The 25,811-nt window shown below is 40.2% G+C and overlaps 3 protein-coding genes across 3 annotated transcripts; 1 reads left to right on the plus strand and 2 right to left on the minus strand.

Moving 5' to 3' along the window:
- Positions 1 to 101: 101 nt before the first annotated feature.
- LOC118102244 (nematocyst expressed protein 4) lies at positions 102 to 3,693 on the minus strand. Its single transcript, XM_035148308.2, has 4 exons — positions 3,324 to 3,693; positions 2,262 to 2,401; positions 1,396 to 1,545; positions 102 to 854 (listed from the first exon to the last, which is right to left on the minus strand). Coding segments are annotated over exons 1-4 (441 nt in total). The 5' UTR covers positions 3,326 to 3,693; the 3' UTR covers positions 102 to 705.
- Positions 3,694 to 4,526: 833 nt separating this feature from the next.
- LOC118105052 (protein shisa-5) lies at positions 4,527 to 15,105 on the minus strand. Its single transcript, XM_035152430.1, has 5 exons — positions 14,949 to 15,105; positions 12,960 to 13,113; positions 11,775 to 11,917; positions 7,526 to 7,807; positions 4,527 to 6,630 (listed from the first exon to the last, which is right to left on the minus strand). The coding sequence occupies exons 1-5, from the start codon at positions 15,013 to 15,015 to the stop codon at positions 6,452 to 6,454; spliced, it is 825 nt and encodes a 274-aa protein (XP_035008321.1). The 5' UTR covers positions 15,016 to 15,105; the 3' UTR covers positions 4,527 to 6,451.
- Positions 15,106 to 19,539: 4,434 nt separating this feature from the next.
- alas1 (aminolevulinate, delta-, synthase 1) lies at positions 19,540 to 25,345 on the plus strand. Its single transcript, XM_035152661.2, has 11 exons — positions 19,540 to 19,706; positions 21,079 to 21,309; positions 21,454 to 21,636; positions 21,740 to 21,886; positions 22,094 to 22,313; positions 22,830 to 23,014; positions 23,189 to 23,368; positions 23,483 to 23,647; positions 24,225 to 24,493; positions 24,641 to 24,803; positions 25,007 to 25,345. The coding sequence occupies exons 2-11, from the start codon at positions 21,102 to 21,104 to the stop codon at positions 25,165 to 25,167; spliced, it is 1,881 nt and encodes a 626-aa protein (XP_035008552.1). The 5' UTR covers positions 19,540 to 19,706; positions 21,079 to 21,101; the 3' UTR covers positions 25,168 to 25,345.
- The last annotated feature ends 466 nt before the right edge of the window (positions 25,346 to 25,811 follow it).

A 25,811-nucleotide genomic window follows, 5' to 3' on the forward strand; every position in this document is an offset into this window, starting at 1 on the left:
TAATTATTCCCCTAAAGTTGAAACAGAGCAGTCAACCATGTGACCCGGTTCATCAGGTGGTTAAAATGAAGTCACCTGGGATTTTAATCCTGGATCTTTGCAAGAAAATGAAACAAATGTTTTTTGTCAGGTTTATTTATTAGCATTTGAAACCACAATCCTGTGTAGCAACAGCTTAAAGTGCACCCTTCTCTATACAGAAGTGGGGTGGTGGCGACCTCTAGTGGCAGTTTGAGTTCATTAAAAAAAAAGGTAAAGTGGACTCGTAGTTCAACTGAGAGAATCTATACTTCAGGGCATCAGTTTTAATAGTGATTCTAATAATATTTGCCAGAGAATATGAATGAATCTGAGTTGTACTGATGAATAATTATCAGTATAATTGACCTAGATGTTTGTGCTCTCACTGATTTGAAATGTGTGTCTGATCTTTCCTTTTTTTATACATTCAACACTAAAATATATACATGATCATATTTAAAAATTGGACACTGCTGAACAAATATACTCTGAATAATTAACCAGTAGCAATACGCAGCAAAGATTTCTGGTAGTTAAGTTATAAAATTGTACTTTTCCCCAATTGAATATTTTGAACATGAATGTGACATCTAACAAAGCAGCTCTAATACACACATCCACTCACACAGTCCCATGAGAAAGGTGCTGCAGCCACACCCGGTGTCTTTTTATCTGGTAAGCAGTTCAGGCCTTTGGGCCATATGATGGGTTGTAGGGTGGATGTGCCATGTCCTCTGAATATGGTGGCGGTGGTGGATAAAACTGGCCAGGAGGTGGAAGGAAGTTCATCGGCGGGCCCGGAGGAAATTGAACTGGAGGGTAAGCTGGATGAGCTAAAGAGGCAGAAATACATATTTAGTTTATTTTTAGCCTGCTAAAAATGTATGAATTTTTTTTGTTCTGTAACAATCATAATAATAAAAAAACCATGAAAGGAGCAGGGTGTTGTTATTGTTTATTTTTACTATTGTATATAAATCTATAAATTAATTTAAAGATTGCCTCAATCACCTGGGCACTGTAGTTCTTTTAGAAAATATGACTCTATCAGCATTAAATAGTGACGTTGTTGGGGACTATTTTAAGATGCAGATGAATACATATTAGTATTATGATGATATAATTGATATATCAGGCTTTAGTTACACAGGCAGTAGATGTTAGTTGGATCAATTTATTTCTGGTTTTGTTTGTTTGTTTGTGTGTGTGTTTGTCTGTGTGTGTGTGTGTGCGTGTGTGCGTGTGTGCTTGTGTGTGTGTGTGTGTGTGTGTATCGACACTACAAAGATATACTATATTACCAGGCCTTTATAACTTAGTGCGTGGTATGCAACACCAACACTGACTCATTAATGTGAATCAAACAGCACTCACCTGCTTCCATGTATGAATGTGGTGGTGCTGTGGGTCCAGGCATGCCTCCATATCCATGCAGGCCAGGCACAGGCTGGTAGCCTGGGTAGGATAGATGAGTGGGGTGCGGCTGCACGGGTATGTTGACTACATGGGTGGTGGTTGTCACAACTAAAGGTGAAGTCATAGATTTAGTTTGACAATAGGGTAAACTGAGATACACTGTCATTTGTTGGAGAGATTCAACATTTCGGGAAACACCCAACTATATCTGCTTTCGTGCCAAGTTCCAAAGGAAACAAAACATTTCCTACTGGCACCACTGAAAGTGTATTAATCAGCACTGTGTTTTACATCTGGTTATGATTGGTTGAGCAACTGATCCAGCTTCTCCAAAAATATGCAGTATGTACTGGTTTGAAATGATATGACATGAATTAAGCATGACTTAAGTTAGCACCTACAGCTATTGGCTTTAACGTCATATTTAGCTTAGCATACTGGCAGTGGAATCCAACTTTTCATGTAGTATTTCCCAAAATGTTGAACTTTTCCTAAACTGTAACTGTGGTCCCCATAGATTCTATTTAAAGATGGATGACGCCTCTCCACTTCTTCTCACTATCCAGAAATAAAGCCAAAATAAAATACGAATGCTACCATCTTACGGAGTCTCCTGCCAATACACGCCATAACATTTTTTATAAAAACTAACCCTTGAACACACAATAGTGTGGTAAGAACTACCAAAATGACAGTAACCATCTTTGAGTAAAATGTATTTTACTTCTCCATATCCAATCCACTAATGTGGAGGAGTACATTATGACGTTTTTACAGTGTAGTTGCCTGCACAGAGTAAACTTCAACAAAGAAAGTTGTCCTACTTTGGTTTGGTCTTCTTCGACAGCTTTTGTAAATCAAGCAGCAAGGACACACGCAGCAGATGATGAGAACCAAAAACAGGACAAAGGCAAAAATAGATCCAAAGATGACTCCAAGGATTGAAACAGCAAAACCTGATGACCTGGGGGGACATTTAGAAATGTTACTGAATGAATTTGATCTTTTTTTAACCCTTTCACGCATGGAGGTCACTACAGTGGGCAGCTATTCAACAGATATTTTATTGCATAAGCCACTACACTGGACGCTAGTGCATCGTCCTATGCACTTCCAACCATTGGTTCTTTAAATCCAGACCAAGATGGCAGACAGGCAGCCAAGTTGTTCCTGAATATCCGTCTAATTCTTCTATGTTAGGAGACCCTCACAGTTAAAAAACATTTATCACGTCAAGTAACAACCAAGGAGTCATATACTTGTATTGATTTGAGATTTGGAGTAGATTCTGATCTGCAGCAGTATCTTGTGTCAAAGTCTCCACAGCAGCACCACAAGCCACATTGCTGAGTTTTATGGTAGAAACCATCCGTGTCCAAATAGCTACTACAGTGATTCATTGGTTTGTTAAGTACATATTTCCTTCAATTGAGTACAAACATGTACATGTGAAAATCTCTTTGGCAAAGCTGTTAAATGCCCAAAGAGGAGTAAAAGCATCTCGGGAAAAAAGGCTGTCATTATTCATGCATGAAAGGGTTAATACTCAGAGTAGCCAGTGAACCGACAGGAAAACATATTCTGTGAACTTTTAAAATCGTTTAACCAAAAAGTGACACCAATTTAAAACCGCAACACACCTTCGATCACAGTATTCTTGTTTTGTATGAGTTAGGCGGGTGCTTTGTAGTCCACTGCAGCAGTGTATTGTGTTACAGTTTCCACTACAGTAACATTGCTGAGAGATTACAGAGTTACAGTGCGACTACACAACTTTCATTCACATAAAGTACATGTCAATACAAGCTCAATTACAAGTGTTAATGGTCCTCCTGTGAATTAAAAGTTGAAATCGCAAAACGTGTCGCACCCGATTATTCACTCACATTGCTTCACTGGATCCTTTCCCCTCGGTGACTCTTGACAAAACAGACAGAGCGTGTCCCAATACCTGCTGAATAAATACCAAAAGAGAATTCACCCCATACAGACGGGAGAAACTGCTATACGATGTATTAGGATACGGAAATGACTCTGACTACACTGAGGCAACCATTCAGCCTGTCTGCCTGCAAGTGACCCAACAACATTCCTCAGTGCATGTGAAAGACACACGCTGGAGAGTTTGTTCCAACACCCATTGCAGCAATAAATGAATGTAGGTAGTTATAGGTACAACAGACCTAACCCTCTTTTTTTATTATTATTCTTTAATTCAGAACTTAATAAAATGATCTGAAGACTTGAAACTGAAAGCAACTACGATTCAGTGGAAACTCAGTTCAGGGGTAGGTGTAGCATTTTTGACATTTCGGTTTCGTTTCCTGTAAAATTGAGCAATAGGGTAAAGTAACTCCACCCAAATTGTTCTTGTCTGCATCACCCACTCTCCTCTAATTCAAGCACTAAATCCTATGCATCAGCTCTATTCTTCATATACTGTCAAATAAATTCACTATTTGAACCTGTTCAGTTTACCTGCTCTGCTCTTGCAAATGAAAGCCTCTTGGTTACATGTCTTAATGAATTAAAATAATGAATTAATCATGGTCTCTATAATTATCATTTCATAACAAAGTACTGTATGGTTGCTTTGTTTTTATATATATATTCATGTCTATTTTTAATTTATAGTGTTTGCATTTTTGTTTCTAGTTTTACGTTTGTATATATTTTTTATCTTTATGTTGGTATATATTTTATATTTTTAAGATAATATATGTTGTTTTATGTTTATGTGTATGTTGCATTTCTTTGTAACTGTCCTAAAAGCTGCTGGATTCCTAAATGTCCCTCTGGATCAATCAAGTACTTATATGTATCAATCAATGAATCAATCTTAAACTACAGAGCCCGGAGATAAACCCTTGTCATATTCTGTTCTTCTAAGATTCATAGAAAAGAGACGTTCATTCATGGTATTGCTGGGAGAGTAATTCATTCCCTCAATTTCTGTCTATTGCTTCAGGTTTTTCTTTTATCAGAACAAATCTGTCAATTCAGATTTGTTATTTGTTTTGTGTAGTGTTTATACTTGACACAAATATACTTTCTCTTCTATGCTGAACATTCAATGATCAAAGTTTGGGGAAGCTGAAAATATATATTTTATTGAACTCTGCAAGAAAAGCAGTGTTTTTGTTTTTTTACGAAAGAAAAGTCGCACACATATTGTCAAAGTAGCATCAACGGCAATTATTCTTCAATGGGAAACAGAGGGAACAAGAATGGCTACAATTCACAAATACAAGAGAGTCACCTTGAAGAACCAACACTGGCCAAAGGACGAAGTTCACAGGCAGATTTGACACAAGGCGAATCCACGATGAGATACAGGCGAATCGATTGGTCGATACAGGGAACATGCACACTCTTCACAAATAAACTACTTTGGATATGTCACGATATTAGACCCTTGTCATTAGCTGATGTCTGGTCTGGTAAAATAAGCCACAGCATAGATTTGACATTCTGAAGACAATACCTGGGATACGAACATATAATGGAATTCTACTACTTTCTTTGACCACAATCAAAAGTTGAAAAGTCAGGCATCTGGTCTGTCACATGAGCTGTGACTTCTTACAAGAAAAAAAGGTCACTTTAGTTAAAAACTATATTCAAGTCATTTCAGTGGGCAGAAAGCAGGAGAGGGGGCTTTACTGCAAAACACAAACGAAAACAAAAGGGACAAAGCAAGAAATACCTTTTTTTTTACGTTTAGTTTTTAAATCTAAACAATAAAAAAAATTGCTGTAAAATCCTCACTGCAACATTGGTACTACCAAATAAAAGCTACGGTGAGAAAACAACTTAAAACAGATGTGACGTGGTAAATAACGGAATACTGCTTAAGAAAAGAATCCGAACAGTTTGGGTTGTAACTAAAAGAGCTGAAAGGCTTCGTGACAGTAAAGTACACGCTGAACAGGACACACTGCAAAATATTGTATGTTTTTTTTTATATCTAAGCCTTTATGAGGACAGTTAAGTACAAGTAACAGAACAATATTAGAAAAACAAAACCAAACACTCGAGAATAAATAGAAAATTTGACTGTAACGTGTTCTATACGACATGCACACTGTTAATAAGGTAATAAGGCTAAGAAGGCACAGTTGTTGAATTCGTAGATGAGCATTTATGAATGTTTGGTTGATTGAGTAAAACGTGCCAATGCATTTTAGCTCAGTTAGACACGCACGGCAGTAAGATGAGCGAATTAAAGTGATTTAAAATAACTTGAAACACATAAACACATACAAGTTCAATGTAAAGTTGACCTTCCTTGTGAGCAAGGCTTGTCTTTGTATGTTGAATGTTCCCTTTTGCGAAGCAGTTAAACGACAACCCTGAAACCTCTGAATATCGGTAATTGACAATGACACGATTCCTTTCTACATCCTCCAGCGAGAAATAATACCTATTTTGCCGGTCAGTATTATGTACCAACACGTATGAGGCATTACACCAGAGAAAGTACATGAGAAAAGAAAGGCTTAAAGCGATTTATCAGTCTGCAGTGAGGTCATGGCAACAGACACCAAAACTTCTTCTCCCGAATTTGAATGTGACGGCACTGAGGGTGTTGGATTAAAGAGGTTGAGCAGGTTCGGCTGGTGCACGTCACAGACAAGGACTAGGAGGGAGATGTTGAGGCCTGTTCAGAAGGCTGGAAGATTGACAAAGCACTTCATATACTTTTTTCTTTTTACAATCAGACTCAGTGGTTTTATGTTTAATTCACCGAGATGACTAAGTTGGAGCCATTGAGAAATATAAAAACAAAAAGTAATCTCACCACTTCTATATCAAGTCGATCAAGACGTGTCAACATTTTCACCTGGATACTCTTCTACAGCACTTCTACAACGACGGATTCCCATATTAACACATGGATGAAGACCCTCTGGGACAACTGTCATCTTGATCTAGATCGCGCATTTCAAATTATGCAAAGTTCCTGAATGCTGCAGCATGTTTAAAGTGGCTGAGAGTGTGGCACTGTGGTCCATTATCCAGTCCGGGGTGCGATATATTCTGGGTTGTATGCGGGCTGCGTAAGGAAGTCTGTGTGGGCGAGCGGAGCATTGGGCCCCGGCTGGGCAGGAGGCTGTGGAGGGTACGCTGGCTGGCTGGGGGAGAACGCAGCCTGGCTGTAAGGCATCGGGTTGGGAGGGTAGGTGGGACCAGCTGCACAGAAAAAGGAAACACAGCATGAGGATGAAAGGGTTGAAAATGCTTACAGAGTAACCACAAGTTCAGTTTTGCCGAGAAAAGTCACCATAAATGTGTAATTTTCCTGTTTTACAAAATCCAGACATGACTAACTGCAAACCATCAGCAGTTATTCCACCTCTGCTTCCCCGAATGCAGCTATTTAAGAACCAAAATTGCAGACTGTGCTCAACGTAATGTGACATTACCTTGTGTTAGAGACTGCTTTTCTATAGCATGCTGTGCGTTACTAAAACACTATACAATCATCAACTTTGTGTAATGACAATCCTAATCCTAAAACTAAAAGCATGTTTTCTGTTTCTGTTTCTGTTTTCATTCCCCGTTTGAGAAAAACTTCCCTCTTAAATCGGTTTAAGCGCACAGACAGCGATCATAAGAAACAAATGTGTTTTAACTGAGGAACATGAGTTTCATTTTGCTCCATCATTTGCAACATTAGAAAATCCAAGATGTGGCCACCTGTAAAAGAGTTGAGAAGTAGGTCCTCATTCATACTGTAGGTGGAGCCCAAGTTCAGAGGCCATTCCAATTTAAATTTAGTTGTAGGCATTTCACAAAAAGGCAAATAAGCTTTAACCAACAAAACAGCAATCAGTTAATTTGTCCATTCATCAATCTTTGGCATCATCATTTAGTTTTTATTTATTGAAGGAAAATGTAAAACTTTTCACTTTTGTTCTTGTTTTTAAAAGCGTTGTTGTTGTTTTAATCTAATCAATGAATGATTATCATCGTTATTTTTGCTTGTGTGTAAACAGGAAGGCGTCTTTACCAGGACAACAGGCTGTTGTCACAATCATACCGGTCACATTTTAACTATAATCATGAAAATAAAATCCACACTCACTGGCTTCCTGATATGTTGGAGGTGGCCCTGGTGTGAACGGCTGTCCCTGGTAGGGTACTGGGGGCATGGGCTGAGCTCCATACGCCTGGGGCATGGGCTGAGCTCCATACGCCTGGGGCATGGGCTGGGATCCATATCCTGGCTGCACTGGTACGGGCTGGTAGGGCTGGTACTGGGGCCCCTGGAAGGACTGAGGATGGCCGGGTGTTGCAGTCGGCTGCTGAGGGTAATTCAGAGGCGTGCTGCTGATCACTGTTGTGTGGGTGGTGGTAGCTACCACAGCTGTAAGTAAAGACAAAGGAGCAACAAGTGAGGACATACATTTTGGAAATACACGCGAGCTTAAAAAGATCACTGGGGCTGACAGAATCAAAGTACCCCACACTGTCTGCTAAAATATGTAACTAGGTTGACCAGCATTTGAAAACGGGAAGTACAAAGTCTTACAATATTACAAAGAGAAGTTGAGGTTTCACACAGAGAGCTCATCTTGTTATCCGTAGGACTTATTTCAGATGACTTCCACATTAACTTAACCAATTATATTACACTTTAAGACTTTTTAAGACCATAATGAATTCAATTTAAGACCTATGTCAAGTAAAACATACGAAGGAATATCAGTCCCAGAATTAGCTTAGTAGAGAATAGCCCCCAAAACACAAAATTATCTTGCAAAATACAGGAAGAGACAGATATCCATAGTCTTTCCCACAGCCACAATGAGTGCACTGCGATCAGTTCTGACCGGGGTGTTTGTAGTTTTATTACAGCGTTTTAATATCTGTAGCGATGAGAAAGAACTACAATTTAAAAAACTATTTATATTAAGGCCTTAAATTCAAAGGATTGAATTTTAGAATCTTAAGACCCGTATCAAGTCAACAAGACTTCCGACAAATTGACTGTCCTATTAATGTTAACTATCACTAAAATTATATCACACTTTTACAGTTTCATTTTAATTTATTCTCTAAAATGTATACTCAACGTGTATACAGTGATCTGAGCTTTATCTGCAAGAGGAAGTGTGTGTGTGAGGTGCAAACTGTCCAAATTTCATCTGTACAGAACAACAAAATGGAAAAAAGAGTGTGTTTGGATTTCATTTTGATTTGTAAGTTAATGTGAAACAGTCTCTCAGTTTGATAATCAATTCACACGGTTTTTCTGTTTTGTAATATACCACCAGTCAGGGAAAGCATGTTACTGGAGTCATAAACATGCATATAAATTCACAACCAAACCAGAAGAGAGAGAGAGAGAGAGGGGGAGTCAGTACGACCACTTCCTGTAAATGACGTGGGAAGTTTCCCCCGCTGCAGTTGTCATGGAAATTATGAGTCAAACGAGGTGGAGCTCTCACATTCCTAGATGTGATCCCAACATGCATCAGCCCGATTCAGGGAATCCACAAACTTGCTTGTGTAGCATGTGCCAGAGCGAAGTGTCCGCATGGCACAATGTGAACAAGCTGGCTGAAAGAGCAAACTGACAGGAAGTGCAAGAGTGTGTGTATCATTAACAGGAGTTTACATGATAGAGAGCCAACACAAATACACACAACGTTCAAGTGCTTTCCTCCAGTGGGGGGGATTTTGAGAGGAGGGTCAGAGGGGAAAAACAAATGATATCTAGTTGAATAACTGAAGAGAAAAGATTAAAAGCAGCTCTCTGGAAACTGACACTGAGAGCTCATAAAAAATGAGGCGTCTCTTTATTATTATTTCTCACAAATCATCACACAAATGTAAAACTCCATGTGAGAATCTCACCCTTCATCGGGTTAAAATAAGGGATTTGAAACTTTTTGGTCTGGCTTGTGAATTAGTACTTGGACTCATATAAGAGGAAATCTCTCTGTTTACGATACATCTATGTAAAAGTTCATGTGTGTCTTTCTTAATATGTCAAACTCTTCAGTATGAAAGAGATTTGATGGACAGAGACAAAAAGAAAATATATGATCTGCCTCTGAGACGTAGATGAAAGTAAGAAAGAGGCTTTGTTACAAACCTCGAGGGAGTAATTTTAAGATTTTTCACAAGTCACACTTAATGAAGGGGTAGGTTGACTAGTTTGATTCTGACGTCTTGTCTAAAAAATTAAAAAACCTTCTTGTGGGAACATGCAAGTTGCACAAAAGCAGGAGTGGTCACAGCCAACAGCAGCAGTAGTTAAACCATAATGTCTGTTCAGATAACGACCCACATGCATGAGAACAAGAGCACCAACCAAAACGCTGCGGCAGGAAGATAAAAACAGAGTGTGTGTGAAGTTTGGTGCACTAATGAGTACAGTGAGTGACAGACAGTATGTGGGATTAACTCGATATACAGTAAACTACAGTGGCCATGTTCACCGCAATGAAGGAACATGTCGTTCCTAAATTATGTGATTAATCGCAATTTTCACATTTTCCGGAGTTTGTCTTCCATGTATGAAGAATGCAGCAGGAGATTGTTTGCGTTAGATGCATCACAACAACAGAAAAATGTCCGGAAATTCAGAGGAGGGGGCGGAGCCTGGTTACAGCATGAGGGAGGCAGGACATGACGTATTAATTCCACTGTGGAAGTCACACGTTTTTGTTTACAGCACATCACATGTCCATCCGGCGTTAGAAACGTCAACAACACAGCCACTCGCTCGCTGTGAGTGAGTGAGACATTTTCCTGCTGTATTCTCACATGGGCTCTCTGTGACATTTTACTAGGGCACTGGCAGGTAAAAAAATTGCTGAAAATGTCCAGAGCAACTGACCTGGACATTTGCGTTCTCACATACAGCTTCTTGGAAAAGTTCAGGAAAATGTTGAGTGCATGCCTGAAAGCAGCTACAGAAAGGAATAACACCCTGGCTCTGACGACACAGATGCTGATGTATTTCTCATGGAATTTGTTAACTCTAAGAAAGATATGGATAAAAACAATATGTTTTAAAACCCTCTCATATCACAGCAGCAAAAAACCTTAAAGTTTGATCTAAATCCAAATCTAAAACTATTTATGATAACTACACAAACATGAAATAAGGATCTTCACAGTCCTTGACTTGAGTGAAAAAGATATTTTTTTGAATTGAATTATGCTAGTGTCTCATATAGTTGTGATTTAAGGAACATTAGACCAGTTTGTTCTCTGCGAACCCAAAGTCGGTGTTGTTAGTAAGACCTAGTTACTGCAGTAATAAAAATCATGTGGTGGGTGGGCCAGCATACCTCAAATGAGTTCCCTCATGTTCCACTTTTAAAATGAGACAAATACTCCAACACACTGGAAACCAAGAGTCTGACTCCTTCTTTTAAATGGACGAGAGAAAAAAAATCTGACACTTCATGTAGGTTGAGAAGCTCTCAACACCCAGACAGCAACTCAAGAAATATGCTGCTTGTGTGCAAGAAACCAGCACATGTGTAGCAACATGTCGCTGCTGCAGTAGCAGCACATGTCTAGAAGCTGTCAATGTATTTCTGTTGTATCTCTGCTGTGGGTTAGCATTAACTGCCTGTTAATGTCATTGTTTATGTTTTGGCACATGTTTGTCACTGACTCTAGACAAATGGTCAATGCTCAGACAACTTTAACATTCAAATGAAAGTGAAAGTGGTCTCACACTTTGGACTAAAATCTTTTTAAATTGGTCAATTAATTCAAATATTTACATTTGAGAAGCTGACAACCGTATTTTGACTCACTGACAAACTGTTTCAGTTTAAAAATTCCTTGATTTTGACAATAAACTGCTGACACTCGAATAATCCGATTATTGTAAGGTTTAGACATAGATCAGTGCTACAAGAACTACCTAAAATCACAGAATTAATCTTTAAGAAATAATTATATGATCTTCTAGTTTTAAGTTTGGTTCATGTCCCATCCACTGACATGGAGGAAGCAGGCTTTATGACCTATACTGCAGCTAGCCACCTTTTGGCGATCAAGACGCTTTGGCTTCACCCTTGAGGAGCAACCATGTTGTCGATCATTATATAACGTCTATAATAGCATGCAAAATTATAACTTTCTTACATCCCTCTACATTATCTGTTTTGGTGTTTACAGTACGGCTTACAAATATCGACACTGCTAAGAAAATCCAAAGACAATTCGACACCAGTGCCTCACTGATACAAAAATGTTTGTGTGTATGTATAAAAAAAAAAGAAACAAAACCGTTCTTGAAAATCTAACTTTTGGCCAAAGAACTAACAACAGTCAGGATGAATTGTTGGTGACAGGCTACTTACGTCGTGGCTTGCGGCAAATTTTGTACAGGCAGCAGCAGGGACAGACACAGCAGCAGATGAGGGTGAGCAACACGATGACGAGGCTGACAATACCGATGATCATGTGGAACGGTGAAGTATAAGTCACAAGCGACGGGACATAACTGAAAAAGAAAAAAAATACAGCAAAATTAATCACAAAAACATTGAAGCTGCCATTTCTTTACAGCTACAGATTAGTAGAAAAGATGCTGAATAATGTCAACTAGCTAACTAGCTGCACACTAGAGAACAATCGTCCTGACACTTCAGCGTTCCTGACTATCGGCGTTGCTGATTTTGAGGCTGATCTGAGCAGAATATCTGGCCAAATGATCCTGAAGATTGAAGGGGTTGAGAGACATAATCTTAATATCATCTACTGAATCGGGGGCCTAACTGATTTCGAACATGTTTGATATTTAGGACTTGAAACCAGGGAGACTGATTTAGTTTGAAAGGAACAGCGACTGGGCGAGTGAGCTGAAACCCACAATAGCCAATAAAGCGAGCTGACTGTGAAGCGCCACCAAACAGCTGTTGTGCTTACGTCCTTGTGTTTAGAACCAAAACATGGCGGCCTAAGGCATAAATAAGGCTGTGCCAGGTGTAGTGTAGACAAGGATGACAAACTTGTGGAAATGTGGCAACAGTTTGAGGGCTTGTTTAATATGTCCTAATGTTCACGCAAGACATTACACAAACAAACCCAACTACCTGACGACACTGGCAGTCCGGCTGCATGTTTGTTTTTTACCCAAGTCACTGGAATCGCTATACAGAAAAAATGTGTATAAACGCCAAGTGAGTGGTCCTGCGTCTCTCGACGGGATCCTCTAGCGTGTGCATTATCACGATTAAAAGATTACAAATCGGTTACATCTAACATTATGTTTGTGGTTTCCAGTGATTTGAAAAATCACTGGAATTTGAGATTCCTCTAGTGTGAAGCAGGCATTAGAAAAGTCGTGACTGCTGGAGCTACATTTAGCTGGTTCACCCCAACTTCATGCTGGTGGTCGTGCACAGGAAGACACTACTTCCTGTTTTATAAGTGCATAATCTTTGCATAATGGGTTGCAACAGCACATCTCTATTATGATCACACAGGAACAGAGAGAGCACACAAAGACAGTTCATCATCAAGGAGAGAATAAAATACAATACCAGTCTTCTTGTTTGCTCTCAGAAAGGTAACTGAAAGTATCTTGACAACAGTATCTGTTGTAGCAGGTACCACAGCAAAACCCACGGTAGCACGTTTTGTGTGCGTGATAAACGTTGCTCAAATCTGTGTAGGAATCACAGTCTGAGTCCCTGGCTGTAACAGAATAGAAGAAAAAAAGAGAAAGGTTAGCCTCCGTTACGTTACTGCCAAAAATACCGGGTCAGCGAATACACAAATATATGTACAGATCCAATACCACGTCAAAGTTTAAAAGTTTCTCCTTAATTAAAATGCAACTTTCTGTTCCCGGAAATCACCTCTTCTTCACTGCTCAAAAACAGCACCTGCACTGTACTTTCACCGGCAAGTACTGTTTTTCAAGCGGTGAAGAGGAACTGTTTAATACTAATAAAAGGTCTTTTGTTTTTATTAACTGTGGCTGCACTTTAACAGCCATGCAAAGGAAGTAACTGTTGTGTATTCTTAGATGTATTTATCATTCAGTTGTGACTGCCAAACTAGATAATAAGTTCTATTCATGGCATTCATTCTCTTGTTGTATTTGTTTTTACATTAGGGTTTAACCTGAGCCAGGCCATACAACAATGATAGCGATCATCACTTCCATGCCGGGTTAGACAGGGTTAAAAGGATGTCATAAGGATGTGTACACATGTATTTGTGCGTCTGTTTTTTAAATTTTTTATTTCTTCACTATTCCCTGTCAAGTTGATGTTCCCCTTGTGACTAAACATTTGAAAGATTTTGTCTGTATATAATAAACTTCTGATCATACATTTTTTTAGCTTGTACTCCGTATCGACCAATACCAAAAGGATGGAACATCTCTTATATTTTGAATATGTTGCCCTGGACCCTGGGAAATAATAACAGGCATTAACTGGTAAAACAAAGAAATTATAATACAACGGCAACTACATCACTAAAACATGTCACTTTTGGTGAAACTGTTTTAGAGACGTGTCAATTAAACGTTGTGGTTATTTTAGAGGATGTAGTCCTCGGTGCTGTTGACCCGTATCACGCTATACACGGACGTTTTCTTCCTGTATTCCCCTCACGATCAATACAGCGTCGATCCTTTGTTCACCCTGTTTACACTAAATTACAATTTCATTAAGCACAACAAGCTCAAACTTATAACAATGCTACCTTCATGAAGCTTGATTTTAGTTTGTGGTACTGTAAAATATTACTTTAAATACTGAATATATCACAGCGTAACCCAATGAATCAACACCTTTTTAAAAAATCTAAATAAAAATCAAACCTTATACCTTTCATAAGGGCAGGGTTTGTTTCATGGCTGCTTCAGACTTTGTAGGCTCTTTGTTATATTTATGTTAAACGCAGTGTTATCTTCACTCTTTTGTTTCTCATTGTATTTTTGTTTATCCTCTATTTAACTATTTTTACTTTATCGTTAAATGCTTCTTCTTTGTATTGTTGCTCTCAGTGTGCCGTGATGTCTTCATGTTGGATGTAAAGCACTTTGAATCCCCTTGTTGTTTCAATAAGGCCCAACAACTAAAGTTGCTGTACTAGTAACTGTAATAATTGATTGATTGAAGTCTCAACACATCATCATTTCTACTTGAAGCGATCAGATCCCAGTGATGAAAAGGGGACAAGCCCATTTGAAACAGCAGCAACACTGACAGCTAGCTAGTTGACTCGTTTAGGGTTAAACCGGTTTTCTTTGTTAACCCTCGGGTCTCAACACATGGAGCTGGGTTCGGTTGTTTATTAGTTGCCAAACTAATGTAAAATATCAAAATACCATTACAGCTACGTTAACTTTTCCCGGACAGCCCTGGAGCTAACGTCACTGACATCGCCCTGATTTTAAATAAGGAGCGTTTGAACCCCCGAGCGTTAAAAAAAACCCCACAAAGCCCGAGTTCCCGAAGCAGCGTCGATGAAATGACGATAATTTACAGTTTTAAATGTCCACAAATCGCACTTACCGAATACATTATGGGCCAGAAAGGCACAGAGGACGAGCACAACAACACCGCACAGGCCTGACGCCATGGCTTCTCCTCCAGATTCCCGGATCCGGGCGCCGAGGTGGGAGTCTCCGCGGAGAGCCGAGAGGAGGAGCTATGTTCCAATGAGCTGCTGATGCAAAAGATCGTCTATACGTAGAGGTGAGTCACTCCGACGGAGTCCCGCCCTCTTCCTGGAAGTCGCTTCTCTTTTTCTTGTCTTTCTTCTTTTAAAACAAAGAATAGAACAAGAAAGTAAACATGGAACAGGGGACATATACACATACAAGCCAGGGGTGTTTGTACAATATACGTATAAATCATATAAATATCCTGTAGAAATTAAAGAAACTCAAAGTAGTACAGCTTTTTCATTGGATGATTTGGAAATTAGGTTTACATATTGTTCAAAGTCTTTCAGAAAAATGAAATAAAACAGGGTCTTTTATTGCTATGTTTGCATTTATAGATTTGCGTATATAAATTTGATATTATTAAAAAATGAATAAATAAAACACTTTGTAGTTTGAAAAGTGGTTCACCTGGCTGTAGTTCAATGCTTTGTGGGGTTATTGAAGTCTGCTACTGGTGAGTGTTGATGGAACTTCAAATCCATCTTTATTTATTATTTACAGTGTTAATTTATCATTTTCAGATTTTCTTCATTTGTATTTGGAGTTTTCTGTCGAATTTTGGTTGGGTTTAGGCAAAAGAAAACTACATGCCTTACTGTGAGAAAGCTTTTTGGATGACACATAAAAGACCTTGCAGGCTGATTTCATAAAAAGTAACACATAAGGATCTCTTTGTGTTTGTTTTCTGTTTCTATTGTAGTCATGTCTCCTTGTATTTTGTGTAGTTGCTGGAGTCCCTTTTCCACACTTTATGTACGCATAAGTCACTAGTTTGTAGTTAAAAATTAGATCAAAAGTATTTGTTTAGTCAAAGAAACATAAAATATGTGAGCACAAGAATAATAAAAACTTAAACCCACATTTTAAGTCAGTGCTTTAGTAGAAGAACAGGCCTGAATGTAACAATGTGGCTGCCACTTTGAGATTCATATTGTGCTTTTTACTCCAAACTAATTTCCACATAGATAACCTGATGCCTACAGGCCCTTCAATGATTTAAGGCCTGAAAACAGTTACTCAGTTTTCTCAGCAGTCATCCAACCTTGTCCCAAGGTGACATCTCTTTAAATTTCTGATTTAATTTACCTAATTTACCTGACCAACAGTCCAAAACACAAAGATGTTAAAGTTGTACCCAATCATGACCAACATTTGCTTGATAGATGACTTTAAGTGTGTATGTGAGCTCTTGCACATTCAAACAGCAGCTAGCGACTGATGGCTCCCTGAGCTGTGAAGTCACACATGTAAATTGTAATTTGAGCTTCTCTCCTCTGCGTTTTTGTAGCCGCCGCGCGTGCATGTGAGGTCAGGTGTTTGTTGTCAGATGATAGTGATGATGAAGCTCACAGCTTGTTCCTCATTTTTTCGGTAAATGTTAAATAGCACTTTTCCAGTCTTATCGACAACACAATGCACTTTACAGGAGAAGTCACATTCACCTATTCACAAATATGCTCATACAGCACTTCACCTACCATGCTTATACTGTCGGCACAGTCATCAGTTGAATTTTAAGTTCAGTATATTGCCAAAGAGCACATCAGAATGCAGACTGGAGTGGCCGAGGATCTAACCACTGACCTTTCGGTAACTGGACGACCCTCTGTACTTCCTGAGCTACAGCTGCCCACTGCTCAGTCAGTCTTGAGTGGAACCAAGTCTTTGCAATTGTTAGTTATGAAAAGAACTACTCACAGGTTACCTCAGAGATGGAAGCTTCAGTGCTCGTCTCCTCAGTGTGGAGACATCAACAGTAGCAGTGTATGATCTGACCAGACGGAGGTGGTTTTATTTTGTTTGGAGTTACTTGTTGTTTTGGAGCTCAGTGATATAGGTTGTCATGCAAATCAGCTAATTCCACCTAAGACAGCTTAAGAGACATGTTCAGACTTTTCATGTCCTGAATCCTCTCACCAGTTGCGTAGAGTATAGTTTTGCACAGTCACCCGTTTATTTGGATGTCATAGCAGGCTTTTTGTTCTTGCACAATTCGAAAATGATTCACAGTGTTGGCACACAATGCACAATTATTAGCAACTCTGAAGCGGCATCAAGGCAATCCACAAGTTCCCCCTCATTTCAAAAAGCAAAAAAAGTCAACTAGCCTACATGAGATTTATAGGTTTCCCCTATAGTGTATTAAAGGATGCATGTATATAGTATGCTGGATTTATCTGGATTGCTGTTAATTATCATTCAAAATTCTCCACCGACTGTCACACAAGTAAACCGTTTTCAGTCTGATTGAACTATTCTGGTGAATTTAAAAAAAATACAACCTGCCACAGGTCGTCCAGGTTACATAGAAGCCAATTGTGCAATTGCCTTAAGAGATCGGTAGGGGGCAGCAGAAGACAATGGCTTTCAATGCAAAGGCCGTAACTTGGAGGTGAAGTTCCAAACACACAAGACTCCATTAACAGATCCAGAGAGACTAGATCTGCGGCCGCGGGGGACGGCGTTCGTTTTGTGCATCGCGGGAAGGGTAAACACTTCACTTCTGCGTCCGTCACGCGGCGCTGGACCACACCATCACGCATTACGGTCCAAGCCATCAAGAGTAGACCACACGGTGAAAATGTTATGTACATCGAATTTAAGTTGTAAAACGAGGCTTACCTCCTCTTGGCAGTAGGTGGTGCTATCACTATCTTTACATACAGACTAAATAGATCTGTTCAGGTCAAAAACACTCTTGTTTCTCTTTAGATCGTATAAATCTTTCACTTTTGCAACAGGCTAAGACATCCGAGGAATCAAGACATCAAATATTCCTTTGATGTCCTGACCACTGACACTTTAAAGACTTTAAAGCAACCTGACGACAAGGACTTATTTGCTTAATGAATCCTTTACTTGTTGTTTTATATGATGCATGGGTGGAGTTAAATAGTAAGTCACAAACAAGTGTTATTCTTTCAGCTTTAACCGTTTGATACACAACATTGGTCAAAAGGGACCCAGCTCAGTTTTTATTTTCTATATCTTTGCAGTGAATGAATTTCATCATTCAGTATTTCAGGTATTCCCCAATTAACTTGTTTTAATTTTTCCTTTGTTACTTTTTGAATAAAAATATTTTTTGTATCACTACCCTTCTAATGCCCAACATGAATTCGTATTCATTTCCTGTGTTATTTCATGCATGAGTACTTTGCTATATGTATGAAATAAATGTATCTTATCATTTAAAATTCTAAGTGTTCATTAAAGCCTGACGCGCCCATGAAGTTGGATTTGTTTTCGAGTATGTTCAGGCCGTCAGAAATGTGACTCATTTTGAAATAGTTTCTACAACACACACACACACACACACACACACACAAAACCCCCCCAAAAAGTAGCATTTATGGCAGGGCCGCTGTGTCAGACTCCATTAATTTAAGCAGTTTTTACTGGGCATAACTTATAAAACGGTAACTGTCTCTACTCTGTTAATGCATAGTGAGTTTAGCATCATAATGCGTGTAATTTAAACATCTTGGATATATTGTAGATGCATATAGGCTTAGTCTTAGGCTTAGATATATATAGAGTTTGATATCCACACACATTGTACTGTCTGTGATCAAGAACCAGCTCATGCAGCTTCAGTGACTCTGTTTCAACACCTGAGGTCTCACGTGCACAGGTAATACATATAGTGTTGGAGGATTGTGAACTGTAGTTTCTGTCAACTTATATTAATCATGGAGGGGGGGGGGGGTGCTTTAATTATTACAATTATTAATAAAGAATGTCTAAAAACCACGATTTACAACCTTCAGCAAAGAGTCAAACGATACATTTATTCCAATTATCACCCTGTTTCAAAAAAACAGGGAAGTCTGCAGCAGCTTGTACTGTTTTAAAATATAAAGACGTTTTTCAAAGCGTTAACAATGAAAGCATGAAGATTTATATTCATTATTATAATAATGAAAATAACCTGTATTTATATAGCACTTCAAAAAAACTGAGTTAACCAAGTGCTTTGACAGCAAAGCAAGAAATGTAAATATAAGACAAATAACAATCAGCAGGATGCAATGTGACAAGGAGGCCAGGCAACCACGTTTAGGTGGTCTGAAAGGAGTGGTGTCCAATTTAAATGAATAAATATAGAGCTATGAAAACTTGAACACATACAAGCATTATAAATAAACAAGTAAAAATAAAAGGTGAAAATAATACAATAAAAAGGCATCACATAAAAGCAAGTGTATAAAAACAGGTTTTAAGAAGTGACTTATTCATGTTCTTTCGTATGTGTTGTGTAATTGTAATTTGTTTATTAAAATGTTTAATAATTCACCTGAACTGAATTGACCTTTAATTTTAACTGAACTGGAATGACCGGTCCCCCCCCAACCACACATGGGCCTGTGACTCACGCGAACGGGAATCTCGCGAGACTCGGGTTTGGTAACCCAGCTCTTATAAGCGCAGGCGCGTCCTCGTCCCCTTCGTTCGTCCTCAGTGCAGGATAACGACACTGCTGCCCCGGCTCTTCACGCCCACCACACCCGAGTCTGTGGTTATAACACCTCCGATCGGCTGCTGCTCCCTTCGCCGCTACACGACCGATAAGCAGCCCTGTGAATATTGTATCCTCTAACGGGTAAGTTCCCTCTTAACCACCGCTTCATCTCCACTTCTGGTTGTAGCTTCCGGAGCTAATGCTAGCAGCCTAGCTAAGGTGAAGCCCGAAGAAGACGAGCTAAGGTGAAGCCGGAGGAGACGGGCTAAGCTTCGGGCTCATCTTCCACCAGAGTCTCCGTAAAAACGATTTAACCGCAACGTGTAATGTTTATATTTTAAATGCCTGTCTACGTTGGTAAAACACACGAATCGTGACTCCTGCTCTCCTTGTGCGTAACTGTGCGTCAGAGCCAAGTCGCTGGTGAACGTGACTGATATTTCTCAGCTTTTTATAACCACAGCGACTGATCTGCTCTCAATGCCTCTGTTGTTGTTGTGAGGATGGGAATTACACCTTTTGATCATGAGCATTGCATAAGGACACAGTTTCCAGGGGAACACATGGGTCGAGTTAGTGGAAGGAAATCGGTAAATATGATTAATAGGAGTCTCGAGCTGTCTGGTCATCTTATTGGCTCTTGTTTAAAGGAGTTAAACTGGTTACCATTGTGTCTACGTGTTGTTGTTGTTTTTTTTAACTTGTCCTCGAACACTTCCCCATAACTTGAGATTGGGAAAAAGTACGCGAGTGATTCCTCTGTCGAGGAATGTGTGGACCTGGCTCCAACTGGGGGAAGGGGTATAACAGGGTCATACGTAAGCTTCCAAAGTTTTCCTTTTTACGCAATCAAACTCAAGCCCTTACTTGCTTGTTACACTGTAATGATCACACACTTGTTGCGTAAAGTAGTATTTCATCTGGTAATGGTTACGTGGCCGAAACTTGATACTCACTAAGCCATAGAACTATTCAGAAAATGCATTAATCATGATTTATTATCAATAGGTTGCACGACATTCCTGTAATTTATCTCAAAATAAAAGTTCTCATATCAGTCGATATCGTCAATTACCGCCAACAATGTCTTAATTTCTTCTGCATTTAAAAACAGATTTTTGCTCCTGAGTGAAGGTTGAGGTTTTTGACATTTCTGTATTAGCAGGAATTAAAATAATACTTCAAATAACATTTCACAAATCCGAGCGGGATCATTCCTGTGTGATGACACCTCACCGTGCCTTTCCAATGCACAAGCAATATACAGTTTGTATTTGACTTTGGTTGTTTTGCTTTTGAGGAAGATTCTTTTCTATTCTTATAATTATTGATATTGTTTTATTTCCCCGTCCTTCATTTGAGATCAAATTTCTCAACTGCAAGCTGCTTTTCTTTATCACATGTGATAATAAGTTTCATATTAGGAAAAAAAAAATCTGTAAATATACTTTGTTGGACTTTAAGAAAATATTTTTTTTACTACTTTTATTAAGCTTAATACTATCTCATTCAGATCTCTGGACAATCATCACGACTATGGATGTCATTGTGCGTCGCTGTCCGTTCTTGGCTCGTGTGCCCCAGGCCTTTCTCCAGCAGTCCAAGAAATCTCTGGTGGTGTATGCCCAGCGATGCCCCATCATGATGGAGCTGGCCTCAAAGCCTATGGCTCCGGCGATGGTACGGGCCCTCTGCTCATCCTCCTCCAACCACAGGACTGAGGACACCATGTCTGCTGTTGGAGGTATGTTGCATTATTACAATGCAGTTACATTATATGTGAAGTAGTGAACAATCCAGTTAATAAACGATTGCTGGCTATTATATTGTTATTAGGTTGTAAGTTTAGTTATACCTCAGGTCTTAACTTCCCTATGTCAATTTGCAGGCCCCAAACAAGAAGTGGAGCCCAGCCGGCCTGCTGGTCACCCTATGCCCGCCCAAGGCCAGGCTGTGGCCTCCAAATGCCCTTTCCTGGCTGCTGAGATGGGCCAGAAGAACAGCAGTGTGGTCCGCCAGGTCGGCATGGAGTTCCAAGAGGATGTTCAGGAAGTCCGCACTGTCCAGAAAGGTAAGAGTTGTTTGGAATTGATTAGACTATTTCGTTTTTTTCCCCAGTATTTCCCCCAGTATTCAATGCTATTTGTTTTTTTCCCTTTCTTTGCCATTTCCAGAGGTTTCCCCTTCCCAGCTGAAGAAGCCGTCCTTGGCCAGCAGCATTCAGGGCAGTGGAGGGGAGCAGATTGACCTAATGAAGACCCTCTTGAAACAGAGACCTAAAAGGGTTTCCCACTTGCTGCAGGACAACTTGCCAGGAAGTCGTAAGTTCTATTTAGATTGTTTTACAATATTATAATGGAAAGGTATTGACACAGACCTGCCATACCAGTTTGACAGGCAGGGAGGTTTATTTAACAAACCCACTGACTGTGGTCATACTTGCCACAGCTGTTAGCAATTTCTTCACCCGTTGAAATGCAAGCCGTGTTGAGACACATCAACCAAACTTTTGTTTCCGGTTCTCACAGTGTCCCCCTTCCATTATGATGAATTTTTCGAGAAGAAGATCGAGGAGAAGAAGAGTGACCACACATATCGCGTGTTTAAGACCGTGAATCGTCTGGCCAGCGAGTTCCCCATGGCCGACAACTTCACTGGCTCTCTAGTGGAAAAGAGGGAGGTGTCTGTGTGGTGCAGCAACGACTACCTGGGCATGAGTCGACACCCCCGGGTCGTGCAGTCAATCATGTGAGTATTTGGGATGGGGGGGTTGTTTGTGTTTGTGATGCAGGGGGAAATGCACTTGAAGCAGTCCCTTGGGTTCAGATGGGTTGACATGTAATGGAAAAACCTGTTGCTTTTATACCGTTTGTCCAACTGAGAGTGCAGGTGGAAATAACCTGATAAAAGAGACACAACAACTAATAATTGAATACAACCTGACACCCAGTCTGTTGTTTGTGGGGTTTAGAATGTTACTTGGCCATAGTTCACATCTAAACCCCAAAGGCCCCCAGTGAAGGTGTTTTGTTTTTCTCACCGCTTGTTTGAGCTTGCTCAGATCGTATTCCCTGTGCAGCAGTGACTCCTTTTCTTTAATCATGGTGTCAATTACTCAGCATCTCCTTTTTGTTTTTTTTATCTCAACTTTTCCACCAGGTACCCTTATCGCAAATCTACATCTGACTTTAATGTGTGAACCATTTTCCCAGTGATGCCTCAGAAAAGAAGGTCAAAAACATTGTTTGGTCCTCCTTTTTCCAGGGAAACTTTACGAAAACATGGGTCGGGGGCCGGAGGCACCAGGAACATTTCTGGGACCAGTAAATTCCACGTGGAGCTGGAACAAGAACTGGCCGACCTCCACAAGAAGGACGCTGCGCTGCTCTTCACCTCCTGCTTTGTGGCCAATGACTCTACCCTCTTCACCCTCGCCAAGATGTTGCCTGGTATATAAATATTACCAAGTGTTTGCTGTACAATAAAGCGGACATTTCCCTAAATATTTACCGCCGCCACTCAATAACGGTTGTCCTCTATGATTGAAATGGTCACATTAATGCAAACCCTTTTAAAAAACATTTCCCATTCTCACCAGCTCTCTCTACTTTGACCTATTTTAGGTTGTGAGATCTACTCAGACGCAGGCAACCATGCCTCAATGATCATGGGAATCAAGAACAGCGGTGCTAAGAAATTTATTTTCCGCCACAACGATGTGGCCGATCTGCGAAAGATGCTGCAGAAGGGAGATCCCACCAAACCGAAGATCGTGGCCTTTGAGACCGTCCACTCCATGGATGGTGAGTGTCAGATGTTTATCCATTTTGTCAACGAAACCTGTTTGTTGATGAATGTAAGAGATGGGGATTTACTTTTTTATAACTTTTCTCTTTAACCCTCTTTTTGTAAAACAGGCGCTGTGTGTCCGCTGGAGGAGATGTGCGACGTGGCCCACGAGTTTGGTGCCATCACGTTCGTAGACGAGGTTCACGCTGTGGGCCTGTATGGCGCCAGGGGCGGGGGCATCGGAGACAGAGATGGTGTCATGCACAAGATGGATATCGTCTCAGGGACACTAGGTCAGCATTTAATCTCTACTCAATTAGATAACTCATGGTTATCTATGAATCTGTGAGAGTGTCAAGCCGAACTAAAATGTTACAGAACCATTACTAGTTTTGAACGTGCACAAATCTATGTTTTTTTTAAAGTGTTCTATATTCATATATTTCTATTAACCAAAGAAAAATGCTCTCAGAAATCCAGTAGATGGTTCTCGAGTTTGTTCCGACACTGTAACAGGCTTCCGCTGTGTCACCCATTATGCCAGAGGGCTTAAAGAAGCTGGAGCAGCTCTGTTGTTGCTAGGAGACTGTGGGCTTTTGTTGTTCACTTATTGAATTACCCGCTGTCGCTGTGTGTCTTTCAAGCTGAGGGGACAATTATTTCTGACTGAGAGCTCCACAGCTCTTGTACTTCTGCAGCATCCATTTCACAGATCTGGTGTGTAGGATCAGAGTGGGAGATTTTGACAAGGACCACTACAGTGACCTCTTCAAGAAGCATAGTTTGAGGGATAGAAACCCATGTTTGTGGTTCTGTTCCATCAATCAAAATGAAATGATAACCACCTTTTTATGTCCTGTCCTCTTCCAGGCAAGGCTTTCGGCTGTGTAGGCGGGTACATCGCAAGTACTTCCACCCTGGTTGACATGGTGCGTTCGTACGCCGCTGGTTTCATCTTCACCACCTCACTGCCTCCGATGCTGTTGGCGGGAGCCCGGCAGTCCATCCAGGTCCTCAAAGGGGAAGAGGGTCGCACTCTGAGACGCAAACACCAGCGCAACGTCAAGCTGCTCAGACAGATGCTGATGGACTCGGGGCTGCCCGTGGTGCACTGTCCCAGCCACATCATCCCCGTCCGGGTAAGTCTTTAGTAAATCTAGGGCCCAACTGAACTGAGCTTGTAGACAGAGCCACATTTCAATTTAACAAAATTATGAAGATTTAATTTGTGTGTCTTCAAAATGCCTCCAGCCTCATTACTCTATTTGTTTCATTGTAATTTTCAGGTGTCAGACGCAGAGAAAAATACTGAAGTGTGTGACATCATGATGAGTCGTCACAACATCTACGTGCAGGCCATCAACTATCCCACCGTTGCCAGGGGAGACGAGCTCTTGCGTATCGCACCAACACCTCACCACACTCCTGAGATGATGAAATACTTTGTTGGTAAGATGGTGTTTTCATCTTGTTAATATCAAACACACTCAGAAATGTAACCACGTGTTAATTTACAATGGCATAAAGTTTGCGTTTTAGTTATGGTCCTGTTTAAACAGTGCACCTTTTTAATAGCAGTAACTGTAGTTGTCTGTAGCTTTATCTTGATGATGTTAAATTAACCTCCCTTCTTCTCTGTCTCCCCTCCTCAGAGAGGCTGGTGCACACATGGAAGGAGGCGGGTCTGCAGCTGAAGCCCCACTCCTCGGCAGAGTGCACCTTCTGTCAGCAGCCGCTGCACTTTGAGGTGATGAGCGAGCGAGAAAAGTCTTACTTCAGTGGCCTCAGCCACCCTATCTCAGCCTGTGGGTAACCATGCTCGCCACCGCTGGCTCGAGACGGCACATATACACACAATACTCATTCCTCTGTCACTGTCATAGAATGTATTAATTATCTTTGGGATGTCCTCCTACACATATTATTTAAAATATTCTATGTTCAGATGTTCTATATACCCCAAATAAAATATGAGAATAAAAAATCTGTGTGGTGTTTTTTTTTTTCACGTTTTAAAAAGCAAATGTAACCTAGCAGAGTTGATGAGGAACCATGAAAAGAATATAGGACGAGATGGTGAATATCCCTTGTATCTTCTACCGCCTAAGTTCTTAATGCCTACCACCGGTTGATGTTAGTGACATGTATTTCTAATGGTGGAAGGTAACATAGCTGAGGCTAATTATAAAATGAGTTCAGATGATTGAAGATAATTGATGTAATTATCTTCTCTACTGGGTTAATGATGTTATGAACATATCACAACAAGGTAGACAAAGTTACTGTGCTGACAGATTGACCACTTACCGGAGAAAAAAAATTGGAAGCGACAAAAATAGGTCAAAACAATTTGTCTGATTCCGCACAGACAAAATCTTTGCATCGCTGTCTGAGTTGGTAACCCAAATATTTTTGATCCACTGGCCTACTTGTGCTTTTGAGACATTTAAAAAGATT

This window comes from Hippoglossus stenolepis, chromosome 3 (genome assembly GCF_022539355.2).
Source record: "Hippoglossus stenolepis isolate QCI-W04-F060 chromosome 3, HSTE1.2, whole genome shotgun sequence".
Taxonomy (NCBI): domain Eukaryota; kingdom Metazoa; phylum Chordata; class Actinopteri; order Pleuronectiformes; family Pleuronectidae; genus Hippoglossus; species Hippoglossus stenolepis.

What these genes read in the sequence shown, in the direction of transcription:
- alas1 (XM_035152661.2), top strand. Translation starts at nt 21,102, where the DNA reads ATGGATGTCATTGTGCGTCGCTGTCCGTTCTTGGCTCGTGTGCCCCAG. An exon ending in AGTCCGCACTGTCCAGAAAG is followed by an intron (nt 21,637 to 21,739) that starts GTAAGAGTTGTT and finishes TGCCATTTCCAG; the next exon opens with AGGTTTCCCCTTCCCAGCTG. An exon ending in GACCGTCCACTCCATGGATG is followed by an intron (nt 23,369 to 23,482) that starts GTGAGTGTCAGA and finishes TTTGTAAAACAG; the next exon opens with GCGCTGTGTGTCCGCTGGAG.
- LOC118102244 (XM_035148308.2), bottom strand. An exon ending in TCGAAGAAGACCAAACCAAA is followed by an intron (nt 1,546 to 2,261) that starts GTAGGACAACTT and finishes CTTCACCTTTAG; the next exon opens with TTGTGACAACCACCACCCAT. An exon ending in ACATTCATACATGGAAGCAG is followed by an intron (nt 855 to 1,395) that starts GTGAGTGCTGTT and finishes CTGCCTCTTTAG; the next exon opens with CTCATCCAGCTTACCCTCCA.
- LOC118105052 (XM_035152430.1), bottom strand. Translation starts at nt 15,015, where the DNA reads ATGGCGTCAGGCCTGTGCGGTGTTGTTGTGCTCGTCCTCTGTGCCTTT. An exon ending in GAGAGCAAACAAGAAGACTG is followed by an intron (nt 11,918 to 12,959) that starts GTATTGTATTTT and finishes TTTCTTTTTCAG; the next exon opens with TTATGTCCCGTCGCTTGTGA. An exon ending in AATTTGCCGCAAGCCACGAC is followed by an intron (nt 7,808 to 11,774) that starts GTAAGTAGCCTG and finishes CTTTACTTACAG; the next exon opens with CTGTGGTAGCTACCACCACC.